Source organism: Rhamphochromis sp. 'chilingali' (assembly GCF_963969265.1).
Source record: "Rhamphochromis sp. 'chilingali' genome assembly, chromosome: 12".
Lineage (NCBI taxonomy): Eukaryota > Metazoa > Chordata > Actinopteri > Cichliformes > Cichlidae > Rhamphochromis > Rhamphochromis sp. 'chilingali'.
Genome location: NC_137939.1, coordinates 8,527,746 through 8,555,731, shown reverse-complemented (window position 1 = coordinate 8,555,731; position 27,986 = coordinate 8,527,746). Strand labels below are relative to the sequence as shown.

The window sequence follows — 27,986 nt, the reverse complement described above, 5'->3', positions numbered from 1 at the left end:
AAAAGGCAAAAAAAAAAAGAGAGTTTAAAAAAAGATACATTTTAGAAACATTTTATGAAGATTCAAAACAGAAGCTTTGATAAAATATTTAAATTAACAAAAAAAGAGTGTTTCCTCTTTGGGGGGGCTGGGGTGCAGAACTTTGTGAGCGCGCTCCGTTTCTTCCTCTACTGTTGTTGATCGAGTTGAGTTAGTGCTGGTGATTATTGCAGTACCACAGAAGAAGCAGTGAAAACAACCCTATGTTTTCTGGGCCATTGTTATTCGTCATTGACTCCACACATCATTGTATTGAATTAATTAATAATGTATTGTTATATTCTTTTTTTGCTTTTTGTTTTGTTTTACTTTGACCAGTTCTGATAAAATTCACCATCATCTCTGACACAATGTAAAGAGAAAAAAAAGGAAGAAAAAAAACATCTAATATAACATTAGTGCTTATTTCGCCTTGATTATCCTTGAATAAGTTGTCCTGGATTTAAAAATGGAAAAAAAATAAATAAAAAATTTTGTTAAAAAATCTTGCCTCTGTTAAATTTCTAATGCAACTTGATATTTTTTTCAGTGCCATATTAATAACATGTAAATGCAAGTATTTGGGTGATTCAAATGCAGTGCATGTAACACTGAGCTTTGGTTGATTCTCACAGGCAGTTTGTGGTCCTTCATTATGTTCTAGCCTTCAGCTTATGTAGTAAGAGACTACTCATCACTACTGCACTGCTTTGTTAACGTCATTTCCCTTTGTTTCCATGTGTCAATTTTCATCTTTCCTAAAGGTGCTTGTACATGATTCAGCTGTGACTCAACTTTAGACAATACTTACTGCAGATCACTGTTTTTAATTAATTTTTTAAAGTTACAATAATAGTCATACATTATGCATTATTTAAATAATAGCCAAAATATTCCACCTACTATATAACACAAAGAAGCCACTCATGACCTCACTGAAAAGGTCAACGGAACAGATTTTCCTTTAATTTGTCACTTTTTGTGTATATGTAATACAACTCCCATTCGCTGGGGGCAGACGTGACAGCACGCACTCTTGACGTGAGCAGCAGCATTTCCTCCCGTTATGGACGTACCGGTTTGATGGTAGGGGAAACTGATACAGGAGCGGACGCTATGAACGGCCATAAGCTTATACAGTCGTGAAGCCAGATTTAGAGCTTACCGCAGATCAGCTGTGAAACAAACTCCTGTGAGAGGACGACCAGAAACGGCAACCAACCACGAGACTTAAAAAAAATGTAGGTAACTTTGTGGTGGTAGGAAGCGACCGAAAAGGTGAACTGGTTGCTTTAGAATAAACTTAAAATGAGTTTCTTACTAATATTTAACTAGCGTCACTACGCACCCACGGGGTACTGCTTATTGACGCCTAAAGCTGTAAATAAGCACATGGGCATGCTAGCATGTCGCTGTGAATGAGAGTTCATTTAACTTGCATAGAAGTGGACGCCAATAAGGGAGGAGTAGATGACAAATATATATATATTTTAAAAAATACCCAACTTATTTTTATATCAATATTTTATCTCAAATGTGCTTAATTATTTTACGATCAGGGGAGTTGTGGGCAGTGAAACATCGAATAACTACAACTCCCACAAAGCATACATTTCTGCTCTTGCTACTACCTGGGGGGAAAAAAACTTTTTGTCTGTAATAAATCTGTTTTCTGATTAACGAGAGCATTAAAACGGTATTACCACGTTTAGTTTAGCGTCTTACTTTCTTCCCTCTTTAAGGTACCCGATATTTATCTTGTTGCCCTCCCACCCCGTGTTATTTCTCACTATAAAGGTTTTTGGGCTATCTGGCCAAGGAAAAACATAAAAAGAAGCATCTTATAAGTGAGAGAGGTTAGAAAAAGGGAGTAATCCCTTATTTTTAAATCATACATGAGTAATAATATTAACGATATATTTTAGTATTCTATTGTTGTATTTAATGAATGTACACTGCTGTACGCAGACATGAAACGCGGTTATACTACGCATGTGCAGAGGGCGACAACATTGAGTGTCTATTACGCATGCGCGAAACCTCTGAGCACGGAAAGTAACGTTTTTAGTAATTACTGTTCTTGTTGGAAAATCTGACATCCTCGCTTCATTCAGACGTCACATAATCACATCAGTGTTTTATGAAGAAGCGGGAGCTTTAGTGAAAAATAACGTAGGAAACACACAACTAAAGTTAGAGGCGTGGCTGTGATCGCAGTGTTCCCATAATGCATTGCGCGTGTGTAAACGTTTATAGTATATTTAATAATTTACCATGTAGCGTTTGTGTTTTCCTAAAAGGTAGCGTGAAATTTCCGAACAGTATTAGTTTGTGTCTGTTTAGTTGTGGCATTATTAAACGTTAAAGTGCGAACCGTAATAGAGACTGCTATGTCGGAGAATGGGGTCGGCCTGCCGCTCGTCTAGTCTCCAGTACACTCTTGTTTCTCTTCAGATCGTATAAATCTTTCGCCTTTTACTAAAGATTTCCGTGGAGTGGAACAATAAGAGTTTAATCTAATTTTTTGATGCCCTGCGTTAGTGGGGCTTGTTTCACTGTGAAAAATTAATGTTTGTTTCTAAATGTTGGTCTATAAGTTCTGTTGGAAGTATCTCAGTGTGGTTTAGTGGTCTGTAAAACTGCTGTTTTTGGTATCAATCTGACACCAAGTAAATATAGGACCAGTACTGCCAATACTGACACTTTGCAACCCATAAAGGCAGTTTATGCACAAGATTGCAGTGTATGGCATGAATCATCATAGGTTTGCCATTTCTGAACATATTTAATAACCACTAAATCACTGTGATTCTTCAATAATGAGTTAACACAATAAAAAAAACACCTTTCAGATTTTCCTGCATTTTGATACTAGGTCTTTTGGAGACAAGAAATATGCATGTGCCTGTCTCTAAACCAAAGCACATGTTGTTTAACTGTGCTATAGGCTAGAGCCTATTGCACTAGTATCACCCAATACCAGGGGGGGTTTGCAATACTATTGACAGTTGAATCGAACTGCCAACCTCTAGTGTGGTTCTTGGTAATAGATAAAAGTGTTACTTTCAAAACGTCACTTTTCCATGTCCACCCCCGTCACAATAAAAGCCCAGATTTTGGCTGTCTTTTTGTACTAGTTTTACTAAATAAAGTAGTTTTGGTTCATTTGTTTTGTATTTTAAAATTAACTAATAAATGTTAGTTTTTTTGTTGTCATTTTCCTTATCAAATAACAGACCTATTCCTGTTTTGGTAGGGAATGTCTGCAAAGCATATATTGTGAAAGTTTATAAGACGATTGCATTAGTCTCTAAACATACGTTCCAAAAACAGCATAAGCTGTGACTTCAGTTGAATTTGAATTTCGCAAACACACACACACACAGTCAGATAAAAGTGGACCTCTTTACAGAAACAACAAAACATACATAGAGCACACAAAACACTGCTGTTGATTTAAACATAATATGGAAATGTCAGTCATTTTAATGCAAAATCCGAAAAAGAATAAGGTTTCTTTTACTCTCGAGCAGTGACAGGAAGTTTCCAACCTCTGTTTTTCATCATACCCGATGTAAGTGTTGTGGCTTCAATACTGAATATAATTAAAGTTTAAAAGGCAGAGTCAGACATCAAAAAGAAGGTAGTCAGTGCCTTATTCAGTAAACTCCCATTTCCTGTTGAAGGAGAGTATGTGAAGTAGCATTGCATAGCCAGTAACACATTCAAATCAGTTTGACAGTCAGCTGTTTCGTTTCAGCATTTCTCTCTTGGTGAGTTATTTATTTATTTATTTAGTCCAAGAAAAACTTAAATTAAAAACGACTGCAATGTTTTTCTCACTGTCAGTCATTTTTCACATTTTGCATGCACGACTTGGGGTGAACCCAGTTTTGCTTCTTCTTTAAGACCACTTTAATTACTGGTTTGTGACTCTAATGTGGACGACTTGACTATAATTTAAAATAACATATATATAGAGATATACTGCAGTGTGAATGCATTTGGGTTTTTTACATAAGAAGCAAGTACAGCTTGGCTTTGAGTTGAATTAGCTGGATTAGTTCGTTTCAGCGTCAGTTTGTGCTGACTAAACTGCACTTCAGCCTTTCTGAAGAAGCACTGTGGTGAAACTGTGACAGATAACTACTGCTTCCCCATTTAGAATGATAACAGCTATTAAACATCAGGACCTCAGCGTACATGAACAGAATCTATTCATCAGTTAAACGCTCTCACATCTCAAGCGCACATAAAAATGCACGAGCGCGGCTATGATTGCACTTTGATGTGTATTTGAGAATTGCGATATTAATTGTGAGGCAGTTTAAATCCACAGTGTGGATTTGAACCAAATGGACTTCACACGTAGGCTTACACTTACACTCCAGATCAGAAGTTTGAGCTCTTTGTAGTATTTAAAGGAGAGTGAGACAAGATCTCAGCATATGATACTCCAGCATGTCGTAGATAAAATGGAACTTAAAAGTCGGTTCAGTCACACCCCCACATCACATCTCTCACATCATACTTGGTAAGTGATGCGAGAGATGTATTTTGGCAGTTTCTTTAGGCTTCTCGAGTTCCCGTTTCTGCGTTCAACACGTAAAAGCTGCTGCTGCCCTGCCTGCTGTTTCAGCAGCTCTCACATCCACCTGTAGGATCCACCGTTATATTATGCGCCCCCCTTCCGGCTCTCCTCCCTGCTTTCTCCTATCTTGTCACTTTTGTCTTACTTCTCTCTATCACCTTTTCTGTCCCTTTGAAGAAGTGCGGCTCCATAAATATTAAAGAGGTAAGTATTACTTCTCAGTTGCAATGAATTTATAGAAGAAAATAAACTGTAGAAAAACAAACAGAAGAAAGTAGAAGAGAAATAATAATTGAACATAAACCACTGACGCACTCCGGGGCCTGATTAACCCTGGCAGGGCCTCCTTGGATGAGGGTGTCTAGTGAATTATATTACTATATATACATTTGCTGTTTCTGGTGTGGTTTTGAAAGCAAATGAATGCCTTCATCTCTAATCCTTGCTCGCACTGCCTGTTGGGTAACAGACACAGTGTTTTAACCACTCAGCTAAGGAGGAACTGCATGCTTGAGACACTTCCTGATATTTTCACACTTAACCATAGAAGGTAAATGGAGACTGACTTGAAACCCTGATCGTCGCAGGTCTGAACCCGTAACGTCAACGTCCGACGATCCGAGGCGACAAAACTTCTACGAGGTCTCAACACTGGATGGAGACGTTAAAGAGAAGCTACACGTAGTCTCCGAGCAGCCAGAGAAGGTCCACGCCGTTCCCATCCACCAGCGTCCCGACCTGCTCGTTCCCTGCGCAGACCTCGTCAACTGCGAGTGGCAGAGGAGCCAGGCCGCCCGGGTTCACTCTCTCCAAAAATCCTGCTCAGAGTTTCCTGTCAACCTGGTCCTCCTGCAGGGCCGCGGGGAGACTGAGAGGCTACTCGGCCACGCCAGGCTGTCTCGGGTCGTGGGTCACAGCGGCAGCCTTTTTGTCGAGTCAGTAGTTGTGTCCGAGGCGGAGCGAGGCAAGGGCTATGGCCGCACTCTGATGGAGAAGACCGAACGTTACGCCAGAAGTCGAGGGTTCAAGCGTCTCTGTCTGACCACCCACGATAAGCAGCACTTCTACGCCCACCTTGGCTATGTGCTGTCGACACCAGTGCAGAACGCGGGGGCCATGACGGCATTCATTCCCATGGAGACGCTTCTGAGGTTCTCCCGAATGCCGAGTGAGGAAACGAGCGTGCAGACGCAAACAAAGATGCACGCTCAAGGGGACAGAGACTCAGGAGGTGGTTGTGCTGTACGGTCGCCTCCATCCTTTAGTTTACCTCCTCCTCCACCACCTCCTCCTCCTCCCACTATCCCTCGTCCTCCCCCTCCTCCTCAGTGTGCAGGGCAGTGTGTAGTTCAGACTCTGACTGAAACTCCGTACAGAGATGCCAAAGGACTTCCCATCTACTGGATGCACAAGGACATTTGATGATCGCTGTCAGATACACACCAAAAGACAGAAATAAGCACAAACTCACAAAACACACACATATTGGAAGAAGAAGTGTGACATAGAAAGAACTGTGCTAGCAAACCAAAGAAGTAAACACTCGCACTCAACACTTTTACTTTTTCCACGTCACAGTTTGCAGAAGTATTTCCCAACACCTGTGAACAGATGCTGCGTGTGAACCCAGCTGCATGTGTACCTGTACGTCTGCATCGCTGCACTGAGTAAAAGAGAAATGATGGTGAACATAAGGACCCAGCAAGAAACTGGGGATAAACTTTAATGCTTCAGTTTCACTCAAGAATGTACTTTTTTTTATTGTAGTGACTGATGTTTGAGCCTAACTCTGTATAGTGTAGCCTGTGTGATACACAGACGGGATCTGCAGCAGCAGAATTAAACTCATCGGTTCAGTTTGCTGTGTTTACTTGAAAAGAGCTTAAATAATTGTAATTATTACAACCAGTACAGCTGAGCAAAGCATAAACGTGACTCCCCTGCTCCCAGCTTCCAATGCGGGACCTTGGCACAGCAGAATTTACAGCCCAGAGTGTGTTATGTGTTTTTTTTCTGGCAGTTAAGCGAATTAACTGCAGGCAGGAGCGCACACTCGCTGCAGATTATGGTTATATCGTAATAAATATTACATATTTTCCTTGTTGTTGTTTTTTTTTATGTGTTTTGTAATCCGGGTTTTGAGGTTTGATTGAAACAAGAATAAATTAAAGATCATGACTATTTCCTATTGCTGTGAGACTGCTTGACTTCCATAAAAATGTGTTTTGGTCCCCAAATGTCGAGAAAAGGTGGCGCTGTCGCCGCTTCATGCGCAAAAGCGCAGCGCGGTGGTCATGTTAAAGGCGCTTTTAGTGCTCCGTTGAGTAGAAAAGCGCAATATAAGAATCAGTCCAATTACCGTTTAGCCTTACACATCAGTGGGGCCACACAGCTACAGCGATGGGGCACGCCTATCACTGTTCGGCACCGAGTGCGCGCGGAGAATCCAGGTTAGCGCTGGGGAGAGGGAAAAAAATCCCTCAAGCAGAATCTAATCTGAGCTCTAATCGGATGAGAGGGTGACTCACATCTCTCACCTCAGTGAAATATCAGTCTATCCCGGACTGTCTGAATGGCGGCATCAGTGTAACGTTTAAGGAAAGGGGGCGGAGCTCGATGCGCAACAGGTGCGAGGCTGCAGTTTCATCTTTGCAGCTCTTAGCCCAAAGATGCACACCGTCTACCTCCACCTGTCCATGTCTCAACTCCAATCGCTTCATCTGGAGTTCTTCGGCCGTAAGCTGGCTGTGCATTCAGCAGGAACTAGAAGCTCCACGTCGGCTTTGACTGCTTCCCCTGCAGCGGATACACCAGCAGCGCCAGCTCCCCTCCTGTTTCCTCACATTGAGAAAGGTTTGAAGTGAGAAAAACTAAAAAATAAGCTTTTCTGCGTTTGTTGAGCTGCTTTGATGTAGAATTTTTCGCAGAATAATGCGAATCACAGTCATTGTTGCACTCAGTGATAAATACTTCATATCTGCAGTGACAGCTTGGACCAGTGCAGATATAACCAATCTCAACCACTTAAGTAACTTGTTGCCCATCAGTCTTCCAAAAATCTGTCTGCTGCTGTTATTTTCTCATGTTGTTTTTATTTGGTTCATTGAAATGTTAAAGATTTCTTACAGTGGGTGAAAAATGATTGGAATAAAGAGACTTTCTTATCATTATAGCTTTGACTGGTCTTTATTTTTGCATTTCTTATCATGTTTTTCTGTCAGATAAAAGCCCGTACTTGTATATACAAAGTTAACCATTTAAATGCAGAAAAGTTCATCAGGACGATTTCTTTCTCCTGCCAGGAAGGACACATCTGTGGGTGAGCAGCCATGGAGCTGTCTCTCCTCCTCCTCCCCGTCTTCTTCATCTCTTCCCTCCGTTGCAACTCGCTGCCACAGAATTCCCCCCAGGCGGATGCCTTCATCGGCACCTCGCTGCAAGCTGTGGCTGCAGCTCATCCCATCCTGCAGAACCAGCCTTTCATCCTGGTGTGGAACATGCCCACGGCAAACTGTCCACAGCGATACAACATCCACCTGGACCTGGGAGACTTTCATATTGTGGAGAACAAGAAGGAGCGCTTCCAGGGACAGGTGATCGTCCCTCATCCATTTATTTTACTGATATTCTACTTTAAAACCATAGAAAGAGGGCTGGTGAGGGCACTGTAACAGTAACAAGGATTAAATGTGCAATAAATCCAAAACAAGTGAAAAAGGGAAAATGTTTGATTTTCCAGAAAATGACCATCTTCTACCGCGACCACTTGGGAAAATATCCATACCTCTCCCGAAATGGCAAGAAAGTGAATGGAGGACTCCCTCAGCTCAGCGACCTGGCCTCTCACCTCTCCCTCACGGTGACGCAGCTGTCCGACCTCCTGCTACCAGATTTTAGCGGCCTAGCTGTCATCGACTGGGAGGAATGGAGACCGTTGTGGGAGACGAACTTTGGATCTAAGGTGGAGTACCGGAGGTTGTCCAAACTGCTGGTGAAACAGGAGCAACCAAATCTTTCAGAGCGGGCAGTGACATCGCTGGCGAGGCAGATGTTTGAGGAGAGCGCTCGGAAGTTCATGGAAGAGACACTCCAGTCTGCGGTCGGAGAACGCCCCAAAGGCTTCTGGGGGTTTTATGGTTTTCCCGCCTGCTTTAACAAGAACAAGAGAAAGACAGGTTGGTCTAACACTAACGTTGAACACGTTGGTTTTCTAGCAATCTGAACAATAATGACAACTCCTTTTGTACCGATGATACAGGCTGATCTCTGTCTTTTATTTGTATTTCTGTGTGATCAGATAAAACTTACACAGGACGCTGCCTCAGGGGGACCAGGCAGCAGAATGATGAGCTGTCCTGGCTTTGGACTAAGTCCTCCGCTCTCTACCCCAGCATCTACCTGCCACAGAAACTGGCAGGGTCTGCAGATGCAGCTCTAATGGTCAGGTACAAGAAAATCAGCAAGAAATGCATTCACTTACACTCTGCTGCCTCAGGCACTCACATATCCAATCATGACAAGGGTATGAGCAGTCCTGTCATTTAGCTTTTGTTAGCCATGATGGCCAGACAGGTGGTTTCGCTTAATCACGGGTTGCTCTGTCTTCTTTAACCAGACACAGACTGCTGGAGGCTTTGAGGGTGGCGTCAGGTTGGCCATATCACAACAACACCGACCACGCCACACCCGTCCTCCCCTACGCCAGGCTAGCATTCACACACTCACTCAAGTTTCTCAGTAAGGTAGGACTTTTTTAGCATACATCACATAATATTAAGATTTTAAATATGTGGCATGACAAACTGTGTGTGTGTGTGTGCGTGTGTGTGCAGATGGACCTGGAGCACACACTTGGAGAGAGTGCATCACTGGGGGCAGCTGGAGTTGTGCTGTGGGGAGAACTGAAATTCGCCAAAAACAAGGTGTGCATGTGAGAAAACATTATCAGTGTGTGTGTGTGCGCCTATGTGTAACCATATTGATCTTCCCAAACCATCCAGAAACAGTGCGTTCTCCTCAGAGACTACGTCCACAATGTCTTGGGTCCCTTCGTTCGATCTCTGAGGTCTGACGCAGAGCGCTGCAGCCTCCAGGTTTGCCACGGCAATGGACGCTGCACCAGGAGACACCTGGGCTCTGGCCACCGGCTCAGTGACTCTTCCAAACATTTCCAGAAACACTTCATGTGTCATTGCTACCAAGGCTGGACAGGGCAGGGGTGCCAAGACAAGAAGAGCGAGAGCAGAGAGGAGGAAGATTGACCTGAGCTTTTTTGTTACGGTGCTGTCCATTTATGAGTTCATGGGGATAATAATACTACTAATGGAAGTTACAGTTTTGAGCAATGTAGTCCAAGTTCATTTTAATTTCATTAGTCCAAAGTTGTTGTTTTTTTTTTTTAATCTTCTCTGCCCTTTCTGTTTTCCAGTGCAACCAGTTGTTAACACCTTGCTGTAAATCCTTTGCATTCCTATTTATGGAGTCATCTCTTGATTGTAAACTTTAACAATGATACACCTACCTCCGCAGAGGTTGTGAAGTTGGTACCCATGGAGATAATTCTGCCATCATGCACTTTAATAGTCTCCTGTGGTCTTTCAGTTGTTTAGACTTTTTGGCTGTTTCTGTGGTCGTGTGTCATAAATGAAAGGAAGAAAAGAAACTGTGTTTGGCTACATTAAAGGGACCTGTACTTAAATTTGACTCTAATGGACTTTGCATAGGAAGACTAAAGTGTAATGTTTTACTGTTGCAAGATTTTTTTTTCTCAACCAATAGTAAAATAGTGTCTTGTTACCATGGAAGAAAAGACACATTTTAAACTTGACATGTGTACATAAAATCTGACTGAAAAATCCAATCAAACATCACCATGAACGACAGAACACTGTAAATAAACGACTTGGTGAAAACACGTAACTATACATTTACCCAGTCATACAATACATACTTGACAAAGTTGATGAAATCAGAAGTCCGTTTAATTTTCTGGCCGTCCACAGCGTTTGTACTTTATGTGTTTCCTGTGATGCCCACAGTGAGTCACCCAAAACGACTGACAGCACAGTATAAAAACAGCTTGTACGTTTTTAGACACAGTGGCAATGACATAATGGTCTCACACAGGCACGTGCAGAGGGGGGGCTAGAGGGGCTTGAGCACCCGCCCCTTTCCTGATGGGTTCCCAAAGTGCCCTTTTGTTGAGGCAACTTTTTAAAAAATATATATATATATATATTTTTTAATGTGTGTGTGCGTGCGGAGTCCTGTCTGTGCCCCTCAACAATAATGTTTAACTATTAATCACAGTTTTGCTAAATAAAAGGATCTGGCTTGTATTAGTCACATGATCACATTTAACCAATGATCGCCCTTGACGGCAGAACGCGCTAGTTACGAGCCGGGAACGAGCTCACAAAGAGCACGCGCATTTTTTGCGGTCCGGAGCTGTAGGAGAAACACAAGTTAACTCAGAGACACAGACTTACTATATTTCTTCCATACAGACTGATGCCACAAAACCAGTAAGTAGGTGTACAGCGTACACTGTAGTGTGTAGCACCGAGGAGTATTAGCTAGTGATGGGCAGATGAAGCTTCATGAAGCACTGAAGCTTTTCATCCAATTGGTTCACCCCAGCACAAAGCTTCTTGAAGCTTCATTTGCTCTAGTAGGACACCTACTGGACGTAAAAATATTAGTTGGCATGAATTTGAAGAGTGTGGCCTTTTGCACACAGCCTGTAAATGTCAACAACAAAAGGAGTGTGTAAAACATGTATATTGTAGTGATGGCAGCATACTGTGTATATTTATACTGGCAGTATGGAAAATGATTATTTGGAAATGCTTAAAATGGAAATGATCATTTACTGTGAGGTGAGGTGTGGTTGGGTAGCTCTAGTAATAAATAATAATGTAAGGATTCTGGATCAGCACCATGATGCCCATAGTATATACAGTATTCTGAACAAGGTCTAAAATGTCACTGTGTGTGCGTGCATGTGTGTGTTTTATGTATATGGATTATTTTAAATTATTACTCATGATATAACATTGTCCAGACATGCCTGGTAAGGACATGAGGAGGAAACAGAGCTGTGTGAGGCTACTAAAGGCAGTGCTATAACATTTTTCTGTCATCATTTTATTATAGATTAAGTGCTGGAGTTGTTAGGTGTGGATAATTAAATTATAGTTTATTGCAATAGGAAGTTGTGCCTTGTTCTCAGAAAGACAGCAAGTGGAGAGTGATATATGAGAAGATGGGATGGAAGGAAGAAGAGAAGCAAAGAGTGATTCACAGGCAGAGCCTAAGTGCTGTCACCAATCTTTGCATTTAGTTATTATCTCGTGACATTTGTTTAATCAGCTACCATCTCTCCTATGGACTTTTTAATGTCTACAGTCTCAGATCAACACAGCCCTGCCCTCCAGCACTATCCACAGCAACCCCTCAACAGCAACATTGTACCCATCAGGTAAAACATCGGCTACGTTTGCTTTGCCTTGTTGCCCATATTAGATTCTTGATGAATGTGTGTTGTTGTTATTCAGCCTGGCTCAATGTGCCCCTTTTTAGCTTTAAGCATCTGCCCCTTTAAACCTCTCTGCACGGCCCTGGTCTGACATTATTTCAAGCAATGTGAGATCAACCACTTCCCTTCTGCCACACTGCCACCATTAAACAAAAGCTTTATTTAAAAGTCCTTCTCAAATAATCCTAGTAAGCCTAGAAGTTGTTTTTCAGAAAACTCCAATCTCATATTTCTACGGTAATAATCTGAAAACGCTGTCGGTGTTTTGTTTTCTGTGCATATCTTCCTCACGTCCCTCCTGTCGCTCTCTTGGCTGTCAGGTTGTGCCTGAGTGCGTGCAGCTCTTGGATCAGCAGTGACAGCTCTGTGGCTGCAGCCTCTTTTTCTCTCACCGCCTCCGTCAGCATCCGTATTGCGCCGCCCTGCTGGACTGGAAGAGGAGCAGCCAACAATAAATGTTTGCTTTTGTTTGCACATTTCTTTTATTTTTTTTCTATTTATTTTTTATCTCACCTAAGAAGTAAAAAATGAGTAACACTGTGAGCAGAAGCAAAGTGATGATAGCGCAGCCCATGGCATAGGCCCGGGATGAACTTGGCGTCAGCATGTCCTGCAGTCGGCTCTGCCAGGATTTGCTGCCTGGGTGGCCTCTTTGATTGGCAGCTGTCGTGTCGCAGGTGTAAATGTTCCCATTTGGCGAAGGTGTGTACACCGGACGAGGAGCCCTCATTCCTGAAATCGCATTTTGTCAGAGTCAGTGTTTTAATGCGTCATCGCACTGTGGATGGTGTGTTTGGGGTGATTTTACCTTTGTGGCTGTGCTCGGGGTGTGTTCGGTGGAGGTCGTTGATGGAATCGACAGAATGCAGCTCGATCTCGGTGAGATCTCTGTCGCTGACTCTGTAGAACTGAGGAGTGGTCTGGGTGGAAGAGGGCCTCGACATGTCTCCTTGTCTTGAGAGAAAAATCAGGAGGAAAATATGCTCACTGTTTGCTCCAAAAGGCTCAACTAATGAGCAATTCCTTTGTTGATCATTTAAATGAGAGGTGCTGCAATCTTGGAATAGTTCTGAAATGCAAAGAGAGGCTGTGCAATTTTAAAGTTCCATAATAATAATACATTTGAAGCTTGGGTCTGTAAAGATTATGTTTCTCTACCAGAGCTCTGTTCCTATGGAACAAGCTCAGACCTTAACTCAGTCATCAACCTTCGTCTGTTCTCTCCCATAGTTTGTGTTTGGTTCTCATCTCTCTGTGCTCTCCATAAGGTGGCTTTACCGAAATCTCTTCCTGTTAAAACACAGATCTTCCTTCCTACTGTCACCTGCATGCTCACAGGGGATTATCTGATGTTTGAGGTTTCCTTTCTAATATTGCTTTCCTTCTTGAAGTGAATGCTGCTGCGCGTTGGTGGTATGTAGGTAAATTTTAACTAAACTGATCTCAGTCACTGCCTTTGGAAAGTGGACCACAGCTGCATGAAAAAAGATTTTCATAAAATATGACCAAAAACATTGTACGATTTTTCAAGTCCTTAAAGTAGTAAAATAGGCCCAGATTAAGTAAGTGAAGCATTAGATTCAGACTGGGTTATTTATCAGTGAAAATGTGCCAGTATTACACAACTTTCAGTGAAGATTTTTAAGCCCTTGCTTTCAGTATCTGTAGATTGCTTTAATCCTACACACCATCTTGGAGGAATTTTATCCCATACAGAAAAGCTTTAGGATGCTGGTGGGATTCCTCGGATGCTCAATTCAGGAACATTTCTACTGGGTTAAGGTCAGGTCAGGACTTTGACTGCTCAAACCCCCAAAATTCATAACCCAGAGTTAGTTAAACTCCAGGGATATCACTCTGTCCAGTTAGGAAGCTTCAACCACGTCTGACAGTTTGCTCAGAAACATGTACATGAGTAACCCAATCAATGATATTGTGTGCTTCTCCTGTTCCTCCTGCTGGGTTGAAGCGCTTCTACAGCCATTTCCAGCTCTTCTTAAGTAACTGCATGTTACCTGGCATCTCCTCCACACTCTGGAGACTGTGCTGACCTGCAAACCTTTTTGTGATGGCATTTATGAAGGTGCCATCCCGGAGGAGCTAGATTACACATGTAGTCACAAGAACACTAGGAAAAAAAGCAAAACTAAAAAAAAAAGGGATAAGGACAGAGAAAGAGTCTATAACATCTGCAAAACAATTCCTTTTTGGGGGTTGTCTTGTTTTTGCTTCTCTGGTGAATCTGTTGTCACTTTCAGTGAAAGGATTTGAAATGGATTCATAATGGTTTATACCTACTAAATGAACACACTGACATCCCTGAGGTTAAACAACACCACCCTCTTTCATGCTGTAGATAGGAGAATAATGTGTCAACCTTTACTCAAACACAACATTTGCTCCACAGAGGTTGTTAGAGAAGCCTTCAGTGGCTTAGATGCTATATCCTACATTGCTTTGTGACTTCCTGGACTATCACATGACTGGTTCTCCTGGTTTCTCTCATGCCACTGAAATTCCCAGTCTTTTTGGAGCCTGGTTAAATGAAATGAGGACACAGATACTAAATAAGTAAACACAGATTAGGTCTTTTTTGGAGGGAAGAAGTTTGTGATATATTCTGCTGGTGGAATAAAGCAGCAGGTGATGGCTCGGGGTATGACGGTTGCCTATTTGAAGAGAAAACACACAGGTCAAATGGGCAGCTGATTAATCAGAGCTATTATTAAAGCTGGCTGCCTAACCGATAAAGGCACAGTGCTGCTTGAATTTCAGACAAGGGCCAAAGGATGTTTCTATCTAGAGACTAACATAATTCTAAGTGGGATACAGGATTTTATGAACCCACCTAAATAATGTAAACTCATGGACCTGAGCAGATTTCTTTTACTTTTTAAGTACAAAAAAGTAACATTTTCTTCTCACCTACCTTGTGTCACCATAAACAAATGCTGTGTTAGATTTTGTCTCTTCTCGTCAGTCACTCTTCTTGCTCCCCCAGTTCTCACACATCCAGACACTCGATGGCCAAAACATATGGCTGCACCCAGTGGCGCAGCAGTTAAATCAATTCAATCTCCCGATGGGTCTTTCAGGGGCCACACTGTGACAAAATAAATCCAAATAAACTCCCGTTCAATCCCAGCAGTAAAATCTTAATATTTTAAAGCCAAAGGGAAAGCGTAGATTTTTCCCAAGGGTCCTTCTGCTCCTGAGTGTCACTGAGCAACTGCAGGATGCCCCAGAGCCACCCCTCCTACTACTAACTATGTTTGTGTGTCTGATTTAGCCCACCCTAGTTTTTTTCACCCCTGCTCCAAGCATGCTTGTGCACACGCCCCAGCTTTCCAGGCCTTAAAGGCCTAAAATAGCAGAAGGAACACGGGGTTATTATTAGCTGCTCAGCCAAAAGGATGACTCAAAGATCTGGGTGGAGGGCATGATGGGGGTACAGAGGGATAAACACACTCATAAATACTCACAAGGACAAATATCACAGTCTGGCAGCTTCACCTGGCCAAAATATCCTCTCAAGTGTGAGAATCAAGAATGGATGCTGTAGTGTGTACGTAGAGGGTGGAGTAACTGTGTGTCATGCTAAACTGAATGCTGATAAAGGATGTTAGGCTCATTATGAAAAATCATCAAAATGTGCTTTGAAAACAATGAAAGCAATGGCTCAATGGAGCCCATTTAATATCCTCTCTGTTTCTTTCATTCTTGATCATTGAACGAGAGCAAAAAATCTGCATAGTCTTCAGATTCAATGCTTTTTTTTTCAGGCTTTTCTTCGCTAGTTATGCTAAAAGATTTTTGGTATTGAATAAAAATATTGACACTGCACGAGGCTCTGAAAATCAGGTTTTACTTTATGTGAGAGCAGAAACACTCCAGAGCTAAACATTTCCACATTTATTAAACTGAGCTGATATACATATAATAATTTTTATTTTGAATTTAGTCTCCCAAAGAAAGAGAACTTTAAGGATTTGTTGTTTATGTGTAAAACAACAGAATTTCATGAAGCTGATGTAAACAAATGTTTTTTTAAATTATTTTATTTTATGAATGAAGTGGGAAGCCAGTAATATCTCAGGTAACACCCACATTGTGTTTTCTTTTATAAGATTGAGCGTGATTCGCTGAACCAACCAGCAAACGTCTGCGCGCCAGCGGTCCAATAACTACATAACCCACAAGTCCTTGCAGCTAATCGTTGCGCTTCATGTGGTTTTGCTAGGTGAGCGCACGCACACTGCACTGAAGAGTTTAGAAGCACAGCGGAACTTTTGTCTCACTGTCCTTGCCACTCTTTCTGTTCCTCATTGTACTACCACAATGTTATCTTTTATGTGATCCCTGTTTTACTTGACTGTATGTCTATAATGTGATAAATAAAGTTTAAAAAAAAAAAAAAAAAAAAGCACAGCGGAAGTGTTACCCCGTCAGGAGCAGCGAGAGTGAGTGCTGAATTTAGCGGGGACTCAGGTGTCATGATGTGGGCTCGGTTGACGGTTGGAGCCGGGGCTTCGGGGCTCGGGTTGCGGGCTGCAGGGGACGGTTTGCTGCGGTTCGTTGGAGCTGGATGTGCGGGGAGGAGGCAGCAACAGAGCCGGGCTGCCAGCACAGAGGTAAGCAGAGCCGTGAACTTCAGTCCTTGCAAGTGTGCCAAAGGCTTTTGGCATCAGACTTCACACGCACCTTTTGTTGTTATGAGTTATTTATCTATTTGCTGAATTTTCACTCATTTCATTTGTCACGTGTTCAATATTACTTATTAATTTTTTTTTAAACTCTAACTTTGGTCCTGTGGTATTTTAATCCTACTTTATAAGACTTTAAAGGACAATTTCAGGCCTGTAACTCACGTACTTTAATGAGATTTAAATGATATTTTTGATTGACTCGCTGAAGAAATCTTGCTCTATTATTGTTACTGCCTACTGTGTGTGTCTTTAGTCCTGTCTACCTCCCCTCACCCCCAACAGGTCACCTCAGAGGCCTGCCTGGTTCTTCCTGTTAAAAAGGACTTTTAACTTTCCACTGCCGCCAAGTGCTTGCTCATTGGGGGGTTGGTATGATTGTCTGATTGTTGAGGTTTCTCTTTATTGCTGTAGGGGTTTACCTTACAATATAAAGCTCCTTGAGGTGACTGTTGTGATAAGGGTTAAGGCGCTGTATTAATAAAACTGAGTTGAATTAATACAGTATTAACATGTGAGTTTGTGACAGCAATGGCTCGCCCATGCACACATAATGTATATCTGTCCCTGCAGAGTGGCCCTCCCCCCCTGCCTGCTTCACTTCACTGAGCTGCACAAAATGGCTTTATTAAAACCACGAGGGACTGACTCTGCAGTACTGTCAGCAAGGTTTAACGCAGGGCCAACTTACCCTTTCATCCATCTTTTTACTCCTTCATGACATCCCTATGCTTTTGTAGGTTTGTATGCAAAGAGGGTTTGGGTCAAAACAGTTAATCAATATAGGATCAGTCTTGTTCTTTCACTTTCAAGTACAAAGCAGTATAAATCCACAACGACTTAGGAGTATATGGGTCTGCAACCAGAGCAGCCACATGCCTTCGGTTTGTTTGCAGTAACGGCTGACTGTGGACAGTTTGGAAAGGTGCAGACACACTCTGTCCCACAATGCGTTGCTGTGGCTGATAAGCCCACCTTCAGCTGGTTCAAAGGTCAGACTGAAGAGAGCACGAGAGAGAGGCCTATCAGCTGAGCTGTCTATTAATCAAAGATGTGTTGTTATTATGTTCCTGCTCACTGTGTTATTTGCAGAACATGCTAAACTACTAAACCTTTTAGAAACACTTTAATAGATTTAATAGCATGCAAGAACTCAGCAGTCACAGTAGTTCATCTGTGGACTTTCACTACAAGCCTGATGTTTTCTTTTCCCCAGACTGCCTTGAAGAAGACTCCACTATTTGACTTCCACAGGGGGCAGGGGGGAAAGATGGTGGAGTTTGCAGGCTGGAGTATGCCCGTTCAGTATAAAGACAGTCACATTGCCTCTCACATGCACACCAGAGAGCACTGCTCCATCTTTGATGTCAGTCACATGTTGCAGGTGAGGCATGCGCTCTTAAACATGGGTGCAGATTTCAAGTAGAGCATCGCAACTTGGATTTGAGACTTTCTGAGATATTCTGCTGTAAATATTGGGAGCAGAGTGTGACCCCTGTGTCAAGCAATGTGTGTGTCAAGTGAAGAAATGTATGTGTTAGTCACATCATGGCAGAGTAAAAATGTCTAGTGTCTGGCTGTTGTTTTTATCCACCACCCAACTCTCCAGGAAACTGCTGCTGTTAAAGATTTAATTACAGACTTTTTGTTTTTCTCTGTCAGACCAACATCCACGGCAAAGACGGGGTGAAGTTTATGGAGTCACTGGTGGTGGCAGACATCGCAGAACTCAAGGACAACCAGGTAACGATTTAACGTTAACCAGGCCCGGCCCTAACCAATCTGGCGCCCTAGGCAAGATTTTAGGTGGTGCCCCCCTACATCGGCAGTGTAGTGTATGTACTCACAAGAAACCGAATAGCTTTGTCTTTGACCTTTTTTTTTTTTTTTTACTTAAAGAAAGCAAATTCACAATCAGAATAATTAACAAGATAAAAAAAATATATGAATAAATAAATGAATACAAAAAATAAAAAATGAATATATGAAATACAATAAATTTCATTTCATTTATTTATTTTTTTCACACTTGGTACAACAGATCAAACAAACCAACCACACTTTCTATCAATAAAGCACTACAACCATGTGTGCAAAGGAGCAGGAAGAAGAAAATATTCTTATTAAACCCCGCCCCCTATCTACATTCCAACTTATATTACAAGTGGGCACCAAAAATCAGGGAACAAACTAATATTAACATTTCTCTCCGGTCCTAACCCAAACCAAACAACAAATATACCACTCCACATAGTAACAAGGAGAAAAATAAAATTAAATAAATAAAACAAAAAATTATAATGGATCCATTTTCAATGAACTCCAATTTCATTCGCATTCTTCATATTGAGTTATCGTTTTAAGCATGTAACACTTTTTAAAACAATGTAAACTTATACAATTCTTTAAATTATAATGAAGAGAGTTCCACAGTCGTATACCCCTAACGGTTGGACTCCTTAATCTTTGTGTAGTCCTAGCTAACTGATGCTTAAAATAAAATTTCCTTCTGCTATCTTCTCCCCCTGAACACATTAAAAATACTCTTTGTAACTTAAAGGGCAAAATATTATTTTTAGCCTTAAACATAATTAATAGTGTCCGTAATTTCACTAAATCTCCTAATTTTAATCATTTTGATTTTATAAATAATTTATTTGTATGTTCTCTATATTTAACGTTATGGATCATTCGTATCACTTTCTTCTGTAATAAGTTTAGAGGTTTTATAGTATTCTCATATGTATTCCCCCAAACTTCAACACAGTAACTAAAATATGAGAAAAACAATGAAAAATATAAAATGCGCATTGTTTTATGATCTAATAAATCTCTTTAAATTTCCCAAAATATAAATGCTTTTGACCATCTTCTTTCTAATATACTCAATATGAGATTTCCACGTCAAATTTTCATCTACTATTACACCCAAAAAACGAAATTTCTCCTCCTCTTCTTTTCTCTTTTTTCTTCCCTGGGCACCTGACAGTTTTGGCCGTTTTGACATCTTGTGTTGATTTTTTTGATGTGGTGACGTCCAAAAGGAACCATAATACGGGAAGGGAGGGGGCGCACCGTGCGGGGAGGGGGGGGCGTAATGTTGTAACAAATAATATTTCTATTAAATAAGCTTTACTTTGCATTTTAATTAACGTGGGATTATTTTTTGTATTTAGAAATAATAGTACCAACTTTTTTTTTTCTTCAACATTTGTGGCACTGGCGTGGCGCCCCCTGATGGACGGCGCCCTTAGCATTTGCCTATACGGCCTATGCCACGGGCCGGCCCTGACGTTAACCATTGTTTCGTTTTAAAACTGCTTTTACTGACTTTTTGTTCACTTTGAGGCAAGTGAGGGGAAGCTGTGAACACAAAACTAGCAGATCAGACATGTTGACTTTAATCAATTTTTTTTTCCTTCCAAAAATATAATCGTCTGGTGCTGAGCAGGCAGTGTACACAGTTTATACTGAGAGGGTTTCCTCTAAATCACCTGCCGGTTGTATTTAGAGACAAACAATGAGACTGTATCCACTGCAGCATGAGGGCATCAGTTCACTCTTGTTGTGTGAATGATTATAAAGGATATATCTTTAATCAACTTAAAAAACATATTCAAACATGTACATACATGTACATACATGTATGTATACACACAGGGCTGCACATAAGTGGTCCGCAGGTGCACATGCGCTTTCAAAATAAAAGACGCGCACCAGATAAGAAGTTGCAACGCGCGTTTGCGTACATAAGATTTTTTGGAGGAGGACAGACATTTGTTTAGCACTCTTAAAGATGTCGAAGAAGCAAGCTCCTTTTAATCAATTACTTTGGTGTTCCTCCACCTCCAAAGAAATGTCAGCAGGAGTCCGAACCGCAAAAGAAGCACGTATTCTCGGAAAAGTGGTTGCAGGAGGTGAGCTGGCTTCAAACAAATGGTGAACGCACTGAGATGCGGTGCAGAATATGCCGTGAAAGTCTCACTCTAGTGGACAAAAACAGTGCCTTTTATATAATATAAAAGGCACCACTTTTCTGAGAATACGCGCTTATTTTGCGATAAGTCAGAGAGAATTCATGACGATGTTTATGTGAAGCGTAGTTTGGATCTTCTTTTGCTGCTGGTTCAGTCAATATTGTTTGGAGAAAGAGATAAAAACCTGCAGCTTCAGAATGTAGTGCAAACGCAAAGCGCGGACCCGCTGACACATCACTGACACTTTCAGCCCCGGCCGTGCCCGTGCCGTCGGGTGAGAAAGGCGACATCTCACTGATTCTGATGTTTCGGCGGCTGCCTGCTTTTTGTTCAGAGTCTGTGTACCTGCTCTCATTTACTGTTTAAGCTGTTTGGTGGTTGTTGAAAATTTTGTGAGGTTTAACCTGAGATTTTGGCGTTTCTGGCAAAACACATTTATATTTAAAAATCGATTCAGATTTTAATGAATCGATATCACGTTATCCAAGCTAGAATCTATTTTAATCGATAAATTGGTAATTAAAACCCACCCCTAGTTCCAAGATCTGCGTGAGCACCCAACTGTGTCCAAGTTTCAACCATCTAGCTCAGGGGTGGGCAATTCCAGGCCCTGAGGGCCGGTGTCCTGCAGGTTTTAGATCTCGCCTTGGGTCAGCACACCTGAATCACGTGATTAGTTCGTTACCAGGCCTCTGGAGAACTTCAGGACATATTGAGGAGCTAATTTAGCCATTTAAATCAGCTGTGTTGGTTCAAGGACACATCTAAAATGTGCAGGGACACCGGCCCTCGAGGCCTGGAGTTGCCCACCCCTGATCTAGCTGTTGACTTGAGGTGAAGTTGAAGAATTTGCACATAGTCCTCATTCTTCATTATTCAAACTATTTTGTGTAATGTACTAGTGTCACTGCTAGTAAAGCCTCACCTTTACTCCTCCAAACGTACCTCCTGTCGTTGTGGCCAAAAAAGCTTTTCTTGTCTGACCATAAAACTTTTTCTTGTCCATGTGAACAGCTGCAAATTCCATTCAAGCTTGAAGATGCTGATTTTGGAGTGTGTGCTTCTTTCTTAATTGGTACCCTTTTAGTTCACAGCGACGTAAAACCTCACTGTGGACAGTGATGATGGCGTTCCAGCAGTATACAGTTATACAGGCTTGAGTCCTTGTGGTTCCTGGATTGTTTGTCTTTCCTTCAGTTGTTTGAACTGATGATCTTGGAATCTGCAGTTGTTTAGAAATGGCCCCAAGAGACCTTCCCAGCTTGTCTAAATCTGAAGTTTCTCTTAAGGCATCTTCACTGAGTTGGGTTTTCAGTTATTCTGAGTATTGGCTAATCCAGTGAGTGCAAGAGAGACTTAAAGATGAGAAACTTAACATAAACACGATGTCCACAGTGTCCTTTTTTCTGTTTCCTTCATTTCCTTTCTTGCCTCACCTCCAAGGGCACGTTGACCCTCTTCACTAATGAGAAAGGTGGGATTATTGATGACCTCATTGTGACAAAGACGGACCAGGGCTACCTCTACGTTGTCTCCAATGCCGGCTGTGCTGACAAGGACTCTGTTCATATGAAGGTGAATTCAAGAAAAGTATGTAGCAAAGAGACCGAGATTTAAAAAGCATCTGATGTGTGTGGGTGTGTTTTGTTTTCAGGCCAGACTGGCAGAGTTCAAATATGCAGGTTCTGATGTGGATCTGGAGTTTCTTGATTGCGCACTGATTGCTGTGCAAGGTAGAATATTTGTGTGACAGTCCGCCTTCTTTTTCTTTTCATCGGTGCTCTTACTATAGTCTTCATCACTTCCTTTCCTTTATACTTCTCTTCCTGCTTCCTTTTCATCTTAATTTACTTTCCTCTGGTTTTGCTTTCCCTCATTTGCTCTTTCTCTGTCCATCTATGAATTTTGGCTATTGCTTCTGATTTTTTTATTTTTTTATTTTTTTTTTCCTTTTCTTTTTGAACTCCTGCAGTTTAGGTGTTTCAGATCTTGCAGATAAGAATTTATTTGCATGTCTCCAGGTCCCACTATGTCTCAGGTGCTCCAGGCGGGATTGAAGGAGGACCTCAGTAAGCTAACTTTCATGACCTCTGCCCTGGCCACAGTGTTCGGTGTCCCTGACTGCAGACTAACTCGATGTGGATACACTGGAGAGGACGGGGTGGAGGTGAGCACATATGTGTGTGCTTGCAGGTTCTTTCATGCTTCGGGACAACTAGTTTTGTATTATAACTTGTGTTTAATGGACAGTGTTTTTATTAAAAAAAAAAAAAAAAAGCTATACTGGCAAGCAGTTCTGTGGGGTCCCACGCCTCTCTGCTGGCCCTGTCCCCCATCACTCCCTCTGACAACCAAAAGCCCATGCAAGTCCTCGAATGTCCGTTATTGCCTGGACAGTGTGTTATTTCTTTCTAACCTCGGTGTGTAACTCTTATTAGGCCTGGTCTTTAGTGAGCTAACCACTGGGACTTGTGCAAAAGCCCACACTCTCAGATACAGTGCCATTTATGGAAAAGAGTGCAGCTCTAAAAGAGGCATATGTGACCTATCGAAACCACAAATGCAAAACCAAATGTTAGGCCAAAGTCAAAAGGCTGTGGACTAACTACTCTGTATCCTGCCATTGTTGATTCACAAGTTGTCTTTTAAAAAAAAAAAAAAAAAAGATTAGTTACTTGCTGATATGCACCCGCTCAAAAAGGAAGAACCTGTTTCATATGAATGATCTACTAAAAGAAGTGAATTTTTTTTTTTTTTTTTTTTTTTTAAGGGAACTGCAGGTCCTTGAAGGGTAATACGGTTTGAAGCTGGAGGATCTCTATATAAATATCCGCGATAAGCTAGGTTCCCTAACTTTCAGTAGCTGTTGAAAGGATAAAGTTGTGGTATATCAGTGGTTAGAAATACCATTATTACTTTAGGATTAGTTTAACACAAAGTTAGTGCTGATCCGGGACCATTGCTGGAGTCACAGTGCGCAGCATCAAGGTCCTTTCATATTGGCGGCAGCATGTGCTGCTAATGCTAGCTAAAAGGCAAGGATCCGGAATTTGTTGCGCTGGCTGCTGAGCTCTGTGGGTTTTTGCAGCAGCTCTACTTGTACTAGATGCACCTGCTCCTTGTCGTTTCTATCTCTGACACACAAATCTTTTTACACATACAAATCCTGATTTACAAGTAAAAAATATTTATGACCACAATTTGAGCCCATAGAGGCGGCTTAAACATTTGACGAACAAGTTAAAGTTTGCTGGTTTTTGTGTCCAGGAGGAGACACAAATCTCTTTGAGTTTGTGTCAGGAAGCTGATTCTGCTGTTTGAAAAAATAAATAAAAAATCTGACAAATAAAACAGAGAGAGGTACCTGCTGTGGTGACCCCCTTGTGAATAAGGGAGCAGCTGACAACAGCTTCTTAATATGTAATCAACATCCTGAAGTAGGCTTAATACACTTGCACTTATTCGGGCATTCATTTGATGCAAATCATGTTTGAGGAAACGTCGTCTCTGCAAACTGCTGCTTTGATTGTTAACAACAAGATTCAGTTTAATTTTTGGTGCCATCAGCTGTAGATCTGCCTGGTTTCTTGTAGCTAGAGCGCCATCTAGTTCTGCTATATCGTTTTCCAAGACAAAAAGACTCCTCAATGTCTTGTTCCAGAAATTCTTACTCAAAACATCCAGAAACCTTATTGTGAGCACTTAATCTAGAAAATGTTTTCTGTTGGCTGAATTACAGCAGCCAGCTGTATCACTCAATACAATAAAGAGATTGTGTAATTGAAGGTTTGCATCCTGTGAAGCTTTCATTACACAAGCTAGCTGCACGTCTTTTGATTGGCACATATAAAATAGTTCCTACATTGACTGACACACACACCAGGGTCTGTGGCTGACAGATCTGTAATAAACTTCTCCAAAACTGGTATAAATTGCACTATGTATCATGACATGCGTAGATGTAATCTTGAGGTGAAATTTGTAACTCTCTGAACTTTATTGACATTAAAGGTACTTGGATAGAGACGTGGCTCTACAGTTTGCCTGTGTCTCTGTGTGTCAGATCTCCGTCCCTGAGTCCAGAGTGGTGGAGCTGACGGAGAAGCTACTGACCAACAGTGAGGTGAAGCTGGCCGGGCTGGGAGCTAGGGACAGCCTACGACTGGAGGCGGGGCTTTGTCTTTATGGCAATGACATCGATGAGACCACTACACCTGTGGAGGCCACGCTTGTCTGGACCATAGGTTGGGGTTTAATTTTTTTGGTCGTTTATTCTTTTTTTCTAACGGCTGCTTTTGTGTGAGGCTGTCATGAAACTTGTGATTTAAAAACATTTAAATTATTTTGTTTTTATTTGCCACTTAATAAGCAGCTGTCGACTAAGGCGTCACTCAAAGGTAAACGTTCTTCTGATTGGTCTCCGAAGGCGAGAAGCAGCACATGTGTTAGGATCTTTTCCTAATAGTGTCACAATTGCATACCAATTAGATACCACCATCTGATAATTTGGAATTGCACATAAGATTTTTATTTCCTTTTTTTAATTTTTATTAGAGGATCCCAGATGTTGTTGTGCACGCCTGCCTTTTCATTCAGTCTGTCAACGAACTCTGCTGGTGTCTCACACACAGGAAAGCGCAGACGCCAGGCCAAAGATTTTCCCGGTGCTGACATCATCATACCTCAGATCAAAGCCAAGACAGCCAGGAAGAGAGTGGGTCTGGTGTCCACCGGCCCCCCAGTCCGGCAGCACACCCCTATTCTCAGCCCTGATGGAAAGGTCATAGGTCAGAATGTGCCAAAGTGCAAACAGACATAAAAACATACCCCCCCCCCCCCCCCAACAATTATGAGAGTATTGTTGTTTGCCACAGTATCTGTTATGATGTTGCCAATTGGGGTCTCCAGACTCAGACATTTTCAAATCTTACATGTTAGGGCTTTAAAATAGATACGATCGCAATGTTTGTATTTCTGTGGTATCATATCAAATGTCAGTGAGATGATTGTTAAGTGTTTCTTCACACGCTGCATGATTGCAGACATGACAGTGCCTGTCATATAGAAATAAATGACTGAAAAAAACTGTACAACAGGATTTCCTTGGAAAGACAAATTCCTTTGTGTTTTGTACAGGTGAGGTGACCAGCGGCTGCCCCTCTCCTTGCCTGAAAAAGAACATTGCCATGGGTTACGTGGATGCGGCATTCGCCAAAAATGGAACAGCCATCCAGGTCGAGGTCAGGAAAAAGGCAGTGCCGGCCACCGTCAGCAAGATGCCCTTTGTGCCCACCAAGTACTATACTGGTTAGGAGAGACACTTTTATAGCGAGTATAGGTGCTGCTGAGCGTTCCTTCAAACGATCCCGTATTTGCCAGCACTGCCCCTTCATTCTTAGCTCACTATTTAAAATGTACAAACCTTCACTGGTGAGTCCAACAGAGGAAAAATTAGTCCAAAAATTACTACTGACTATTGATCGGTCACAAATATATTAAGTTTAAAGTACTCAGTGTTCATATTCAGTCACCAGGGCTGCTGCTTTGAGAATGGACATTATAGGAGCTCATGTAGAAAACAGGGTGTCCAGATGACCCTCTTCATAATGTATTGCAAAGCATTTTTATCCCTTGTCCCCCCCGTCCCACGTATTAAGAGTGTGTCCCACATTTTGATTGGCTCTGCAGGATGTGCATGTCTATAAAGTCTGGCTTGTAATCAAACTGTCTGAAGACAGCAGGGAAGGCCTTATATTCAAGTGGAAGTTAGTCCCACTTAGAGTCATGTAGCTCTGCCCATCAGGGAAAGATGATTTTTCGGAAATGTGATGGAAACTGCCACAAAGAAAATTATTATGTTAAACTGGGAAATTCAATTTGTCCAGCTAAAAAGTTCCACATCGTCTCGTTTTTTTTTTTTTTTTTTTTTTTTGGGATCGGGTCACCCTACATAGAAAGACTTTGCACAGACTGCCAGTCCTTATTTAATAATTCAGTATTATGCATGCATCAGGTTAAGAAATTCATGGTGCACTAACATGGGTTCCCCTGCGGATGATGGGGCTGAGACATTGTTCACGTTGTTCCGAGACCAAGTTATTTTGGATTTTTTTTTGTTTGTTTAATGAAATACTTTGCCGCACTTTAATTTTTCCAGTGGGAGTAACAAAGATGTAAACACTAGCATTTCACTTTTTATTGCTAACAAAACATGAAATCATTTCAGTTTGTCACTGTTGGACCAAAACAGAAACTGCACACTTGTGAATGTTATAAACCAAATTTCCAGTGACCATGGTTTTATAAAATGCCTGATTTGTAAACAGTGGCGACTTGTTGTCCTTCAATGCAAAATGTCTCTGTCTGAAGTGTTGTAGTTTTTACTTTACTTTTTTACTCTTGGTTTGGTGATTCATAAAGAAATCTTAAGATAAAAACACTTTGCACCTGGGCAACATGTGGTACAAGACTAACTTGAAAAGATGTTAATTGTAATTGTTTTCTGTCTGCTTCTAATGAAATTTTAATTATCAAATGGGACACTGTCTTATGACTTATGTATGTCTGCAAAACTACTGACTCTTAGGTTCTCTTGAGTATTTGCTGTGAGTTTGTACTAATACTTGGACTAATTATGGAGTTTTTGTAAACATTTTCTATTGATATGAGGTCTCTTCTTTAATAAAGGTGATTTTTGTTCAGCCCTCTTCTGTCAACTTCAACACCCTTTGTCCAGAATATCCATTAATCCTGTTATGCACAGGTCCATCTAAGCCTTGCCTCTCTTTGTTTTTAAACCATGGTTTAAAGACAAAGTTAGCGGTTCCCCCACCTCAAGCTCTGTATCCTGTATTTATTGTTAGTGCCACCATCTCCAAATGTCAGGTCTCGATACTGTGTTGTGAATAATACCCAAATCAGATACAGTAAAAGATTTAAATTCAAGATTACATTGGTAAAATGTTCATCTCCAAGCATGAGTCTGGAGGGATGTAAATGTGTTTTCCCCAAATTCGACTCATGGCTCACACCTTTGAATCAATAAAACACGATTAAAGGCGAGCCGTTTGGTATGAAAACCCCAGAAATTCCAACTTCAGTTCAAAACAAATGCATGACTCAATTTATTTAATCATATCAAGTCCACAAAGGAACTTCAT

The 27,986-nt window shown here is 41.5% G+C and overlaps 3 protein-coding genes across 8 annotated transcripts; 2 read left to right on the top strand and 1 right to left on the bottom strand.

Annotated features, from left to right (window-relative positions):
- The first annotated feature begins 977 nt into the window (after positions 1–977).
- hyal3 (hyaluronidase 3) lies at positions 978–9,827 on the top strand. 4 transcript variants are annotated; one of them, XM_080899843.1, is made up of 7 exons: positions 978–1,259; positions 7,912–8,202; positions 8,349–8,784; positions 8,907–9,054; positions 9,225–9,346; positions 9,442–9,531; positions 9,610–9,827. In XM_080899843.1, the coding sequence occupies exons 2-7, from the start codon at positions 7,939–7,941 to the stop codon at positions 9,678–9,680; spliced, it is 1,131 nt and encodes a 376-aa protein (XP_080755969.1). In that variant the 5' UTR covers positions 978–1,259; positions 7,912–7,938; the 3' UTR covers positions 9,681–9,827. The 4 variants fall into 4 exon arrangements, 3 of the variants coding, with proteins under 3 accessions (XP_080755969.1, XP_080755968.1, XP_080755970.1); XR_013973742.1 differs by having other exon boundaries at positions 9,225–9,531; positions 9,610–9,665; XM_080899842.1 differs by having other exon boundaries at positions 9,442–9,827.
- Positions 9,828–12,097: 2,270 nt separating this feature from the next.
- Positions 12,098–16,283, bottom strand: LOC308407896 (uncharacterized protein). Its single transcript, XM_080899845.1, has 4 exons — positions 15,076–16,283; positions 12,955–13,100; positions 12,660–12,878; positions 12,098–12,576 (listed from the first exon to the last, which is right to left on the bottom strand). The coding sequence occupies exons 2-4, from the start codon at positions 13,088–13,090 to the stop codon at positions 12,434–12,436; spliced, it is 498 nt and encodes a 165-aa protein (XP_080755971.1). The 5' UTR covers positions 13,091–13,100; positions 15,076–16,283; the 3' UTR covers positions 12,098–12,433.
- Positions 16,284–16,639: 356 nt separating this feature from the next.
- On the top strand, positions 16,640–27,528 carry amt (aminomethyltransferase; the record flags this gene model as incomplete). Of its 3 annotated transcripts, none has more annotated exons than XM_080899838.1 (9): positions 16,640–16,777; positions 18,066–18,233; positions 18,512–18,592; positions 22,270–22,401; positions 22,481–22,559; positions 22,848–22,993; positions 24,890–25,070; positions 25,458–25,613; positions 25,963–27,528. In XM_080899838.1, the coding sequence occupies 9 exons, from the start codon at positions 16,640–16,642 to the stop codon at positions 26,136–26,138; spliced, it is 1,257 nt and encodes a 418-aa protein (XP_080755964.1). In that variant the 3' UTR covers positions 26,139–27,528. The 3 variants fall into 3 exon arrangements, with proteins under 3 accessions (XP_080755964.1, XP_080755966.1, XP_080755965.1); XM_080899840.1 differs by lacking the exon at positions 16,640–16,777 and adding an exon at positions 17,213–17,518; XM_080899839.1 differs by lacking the exon at positions 16,640–16,777 and adding an exon at positions 17,213–17,589.
- Between the last annotated feature and the right edge of the window lie 458 nt (positions 27,529–27,986).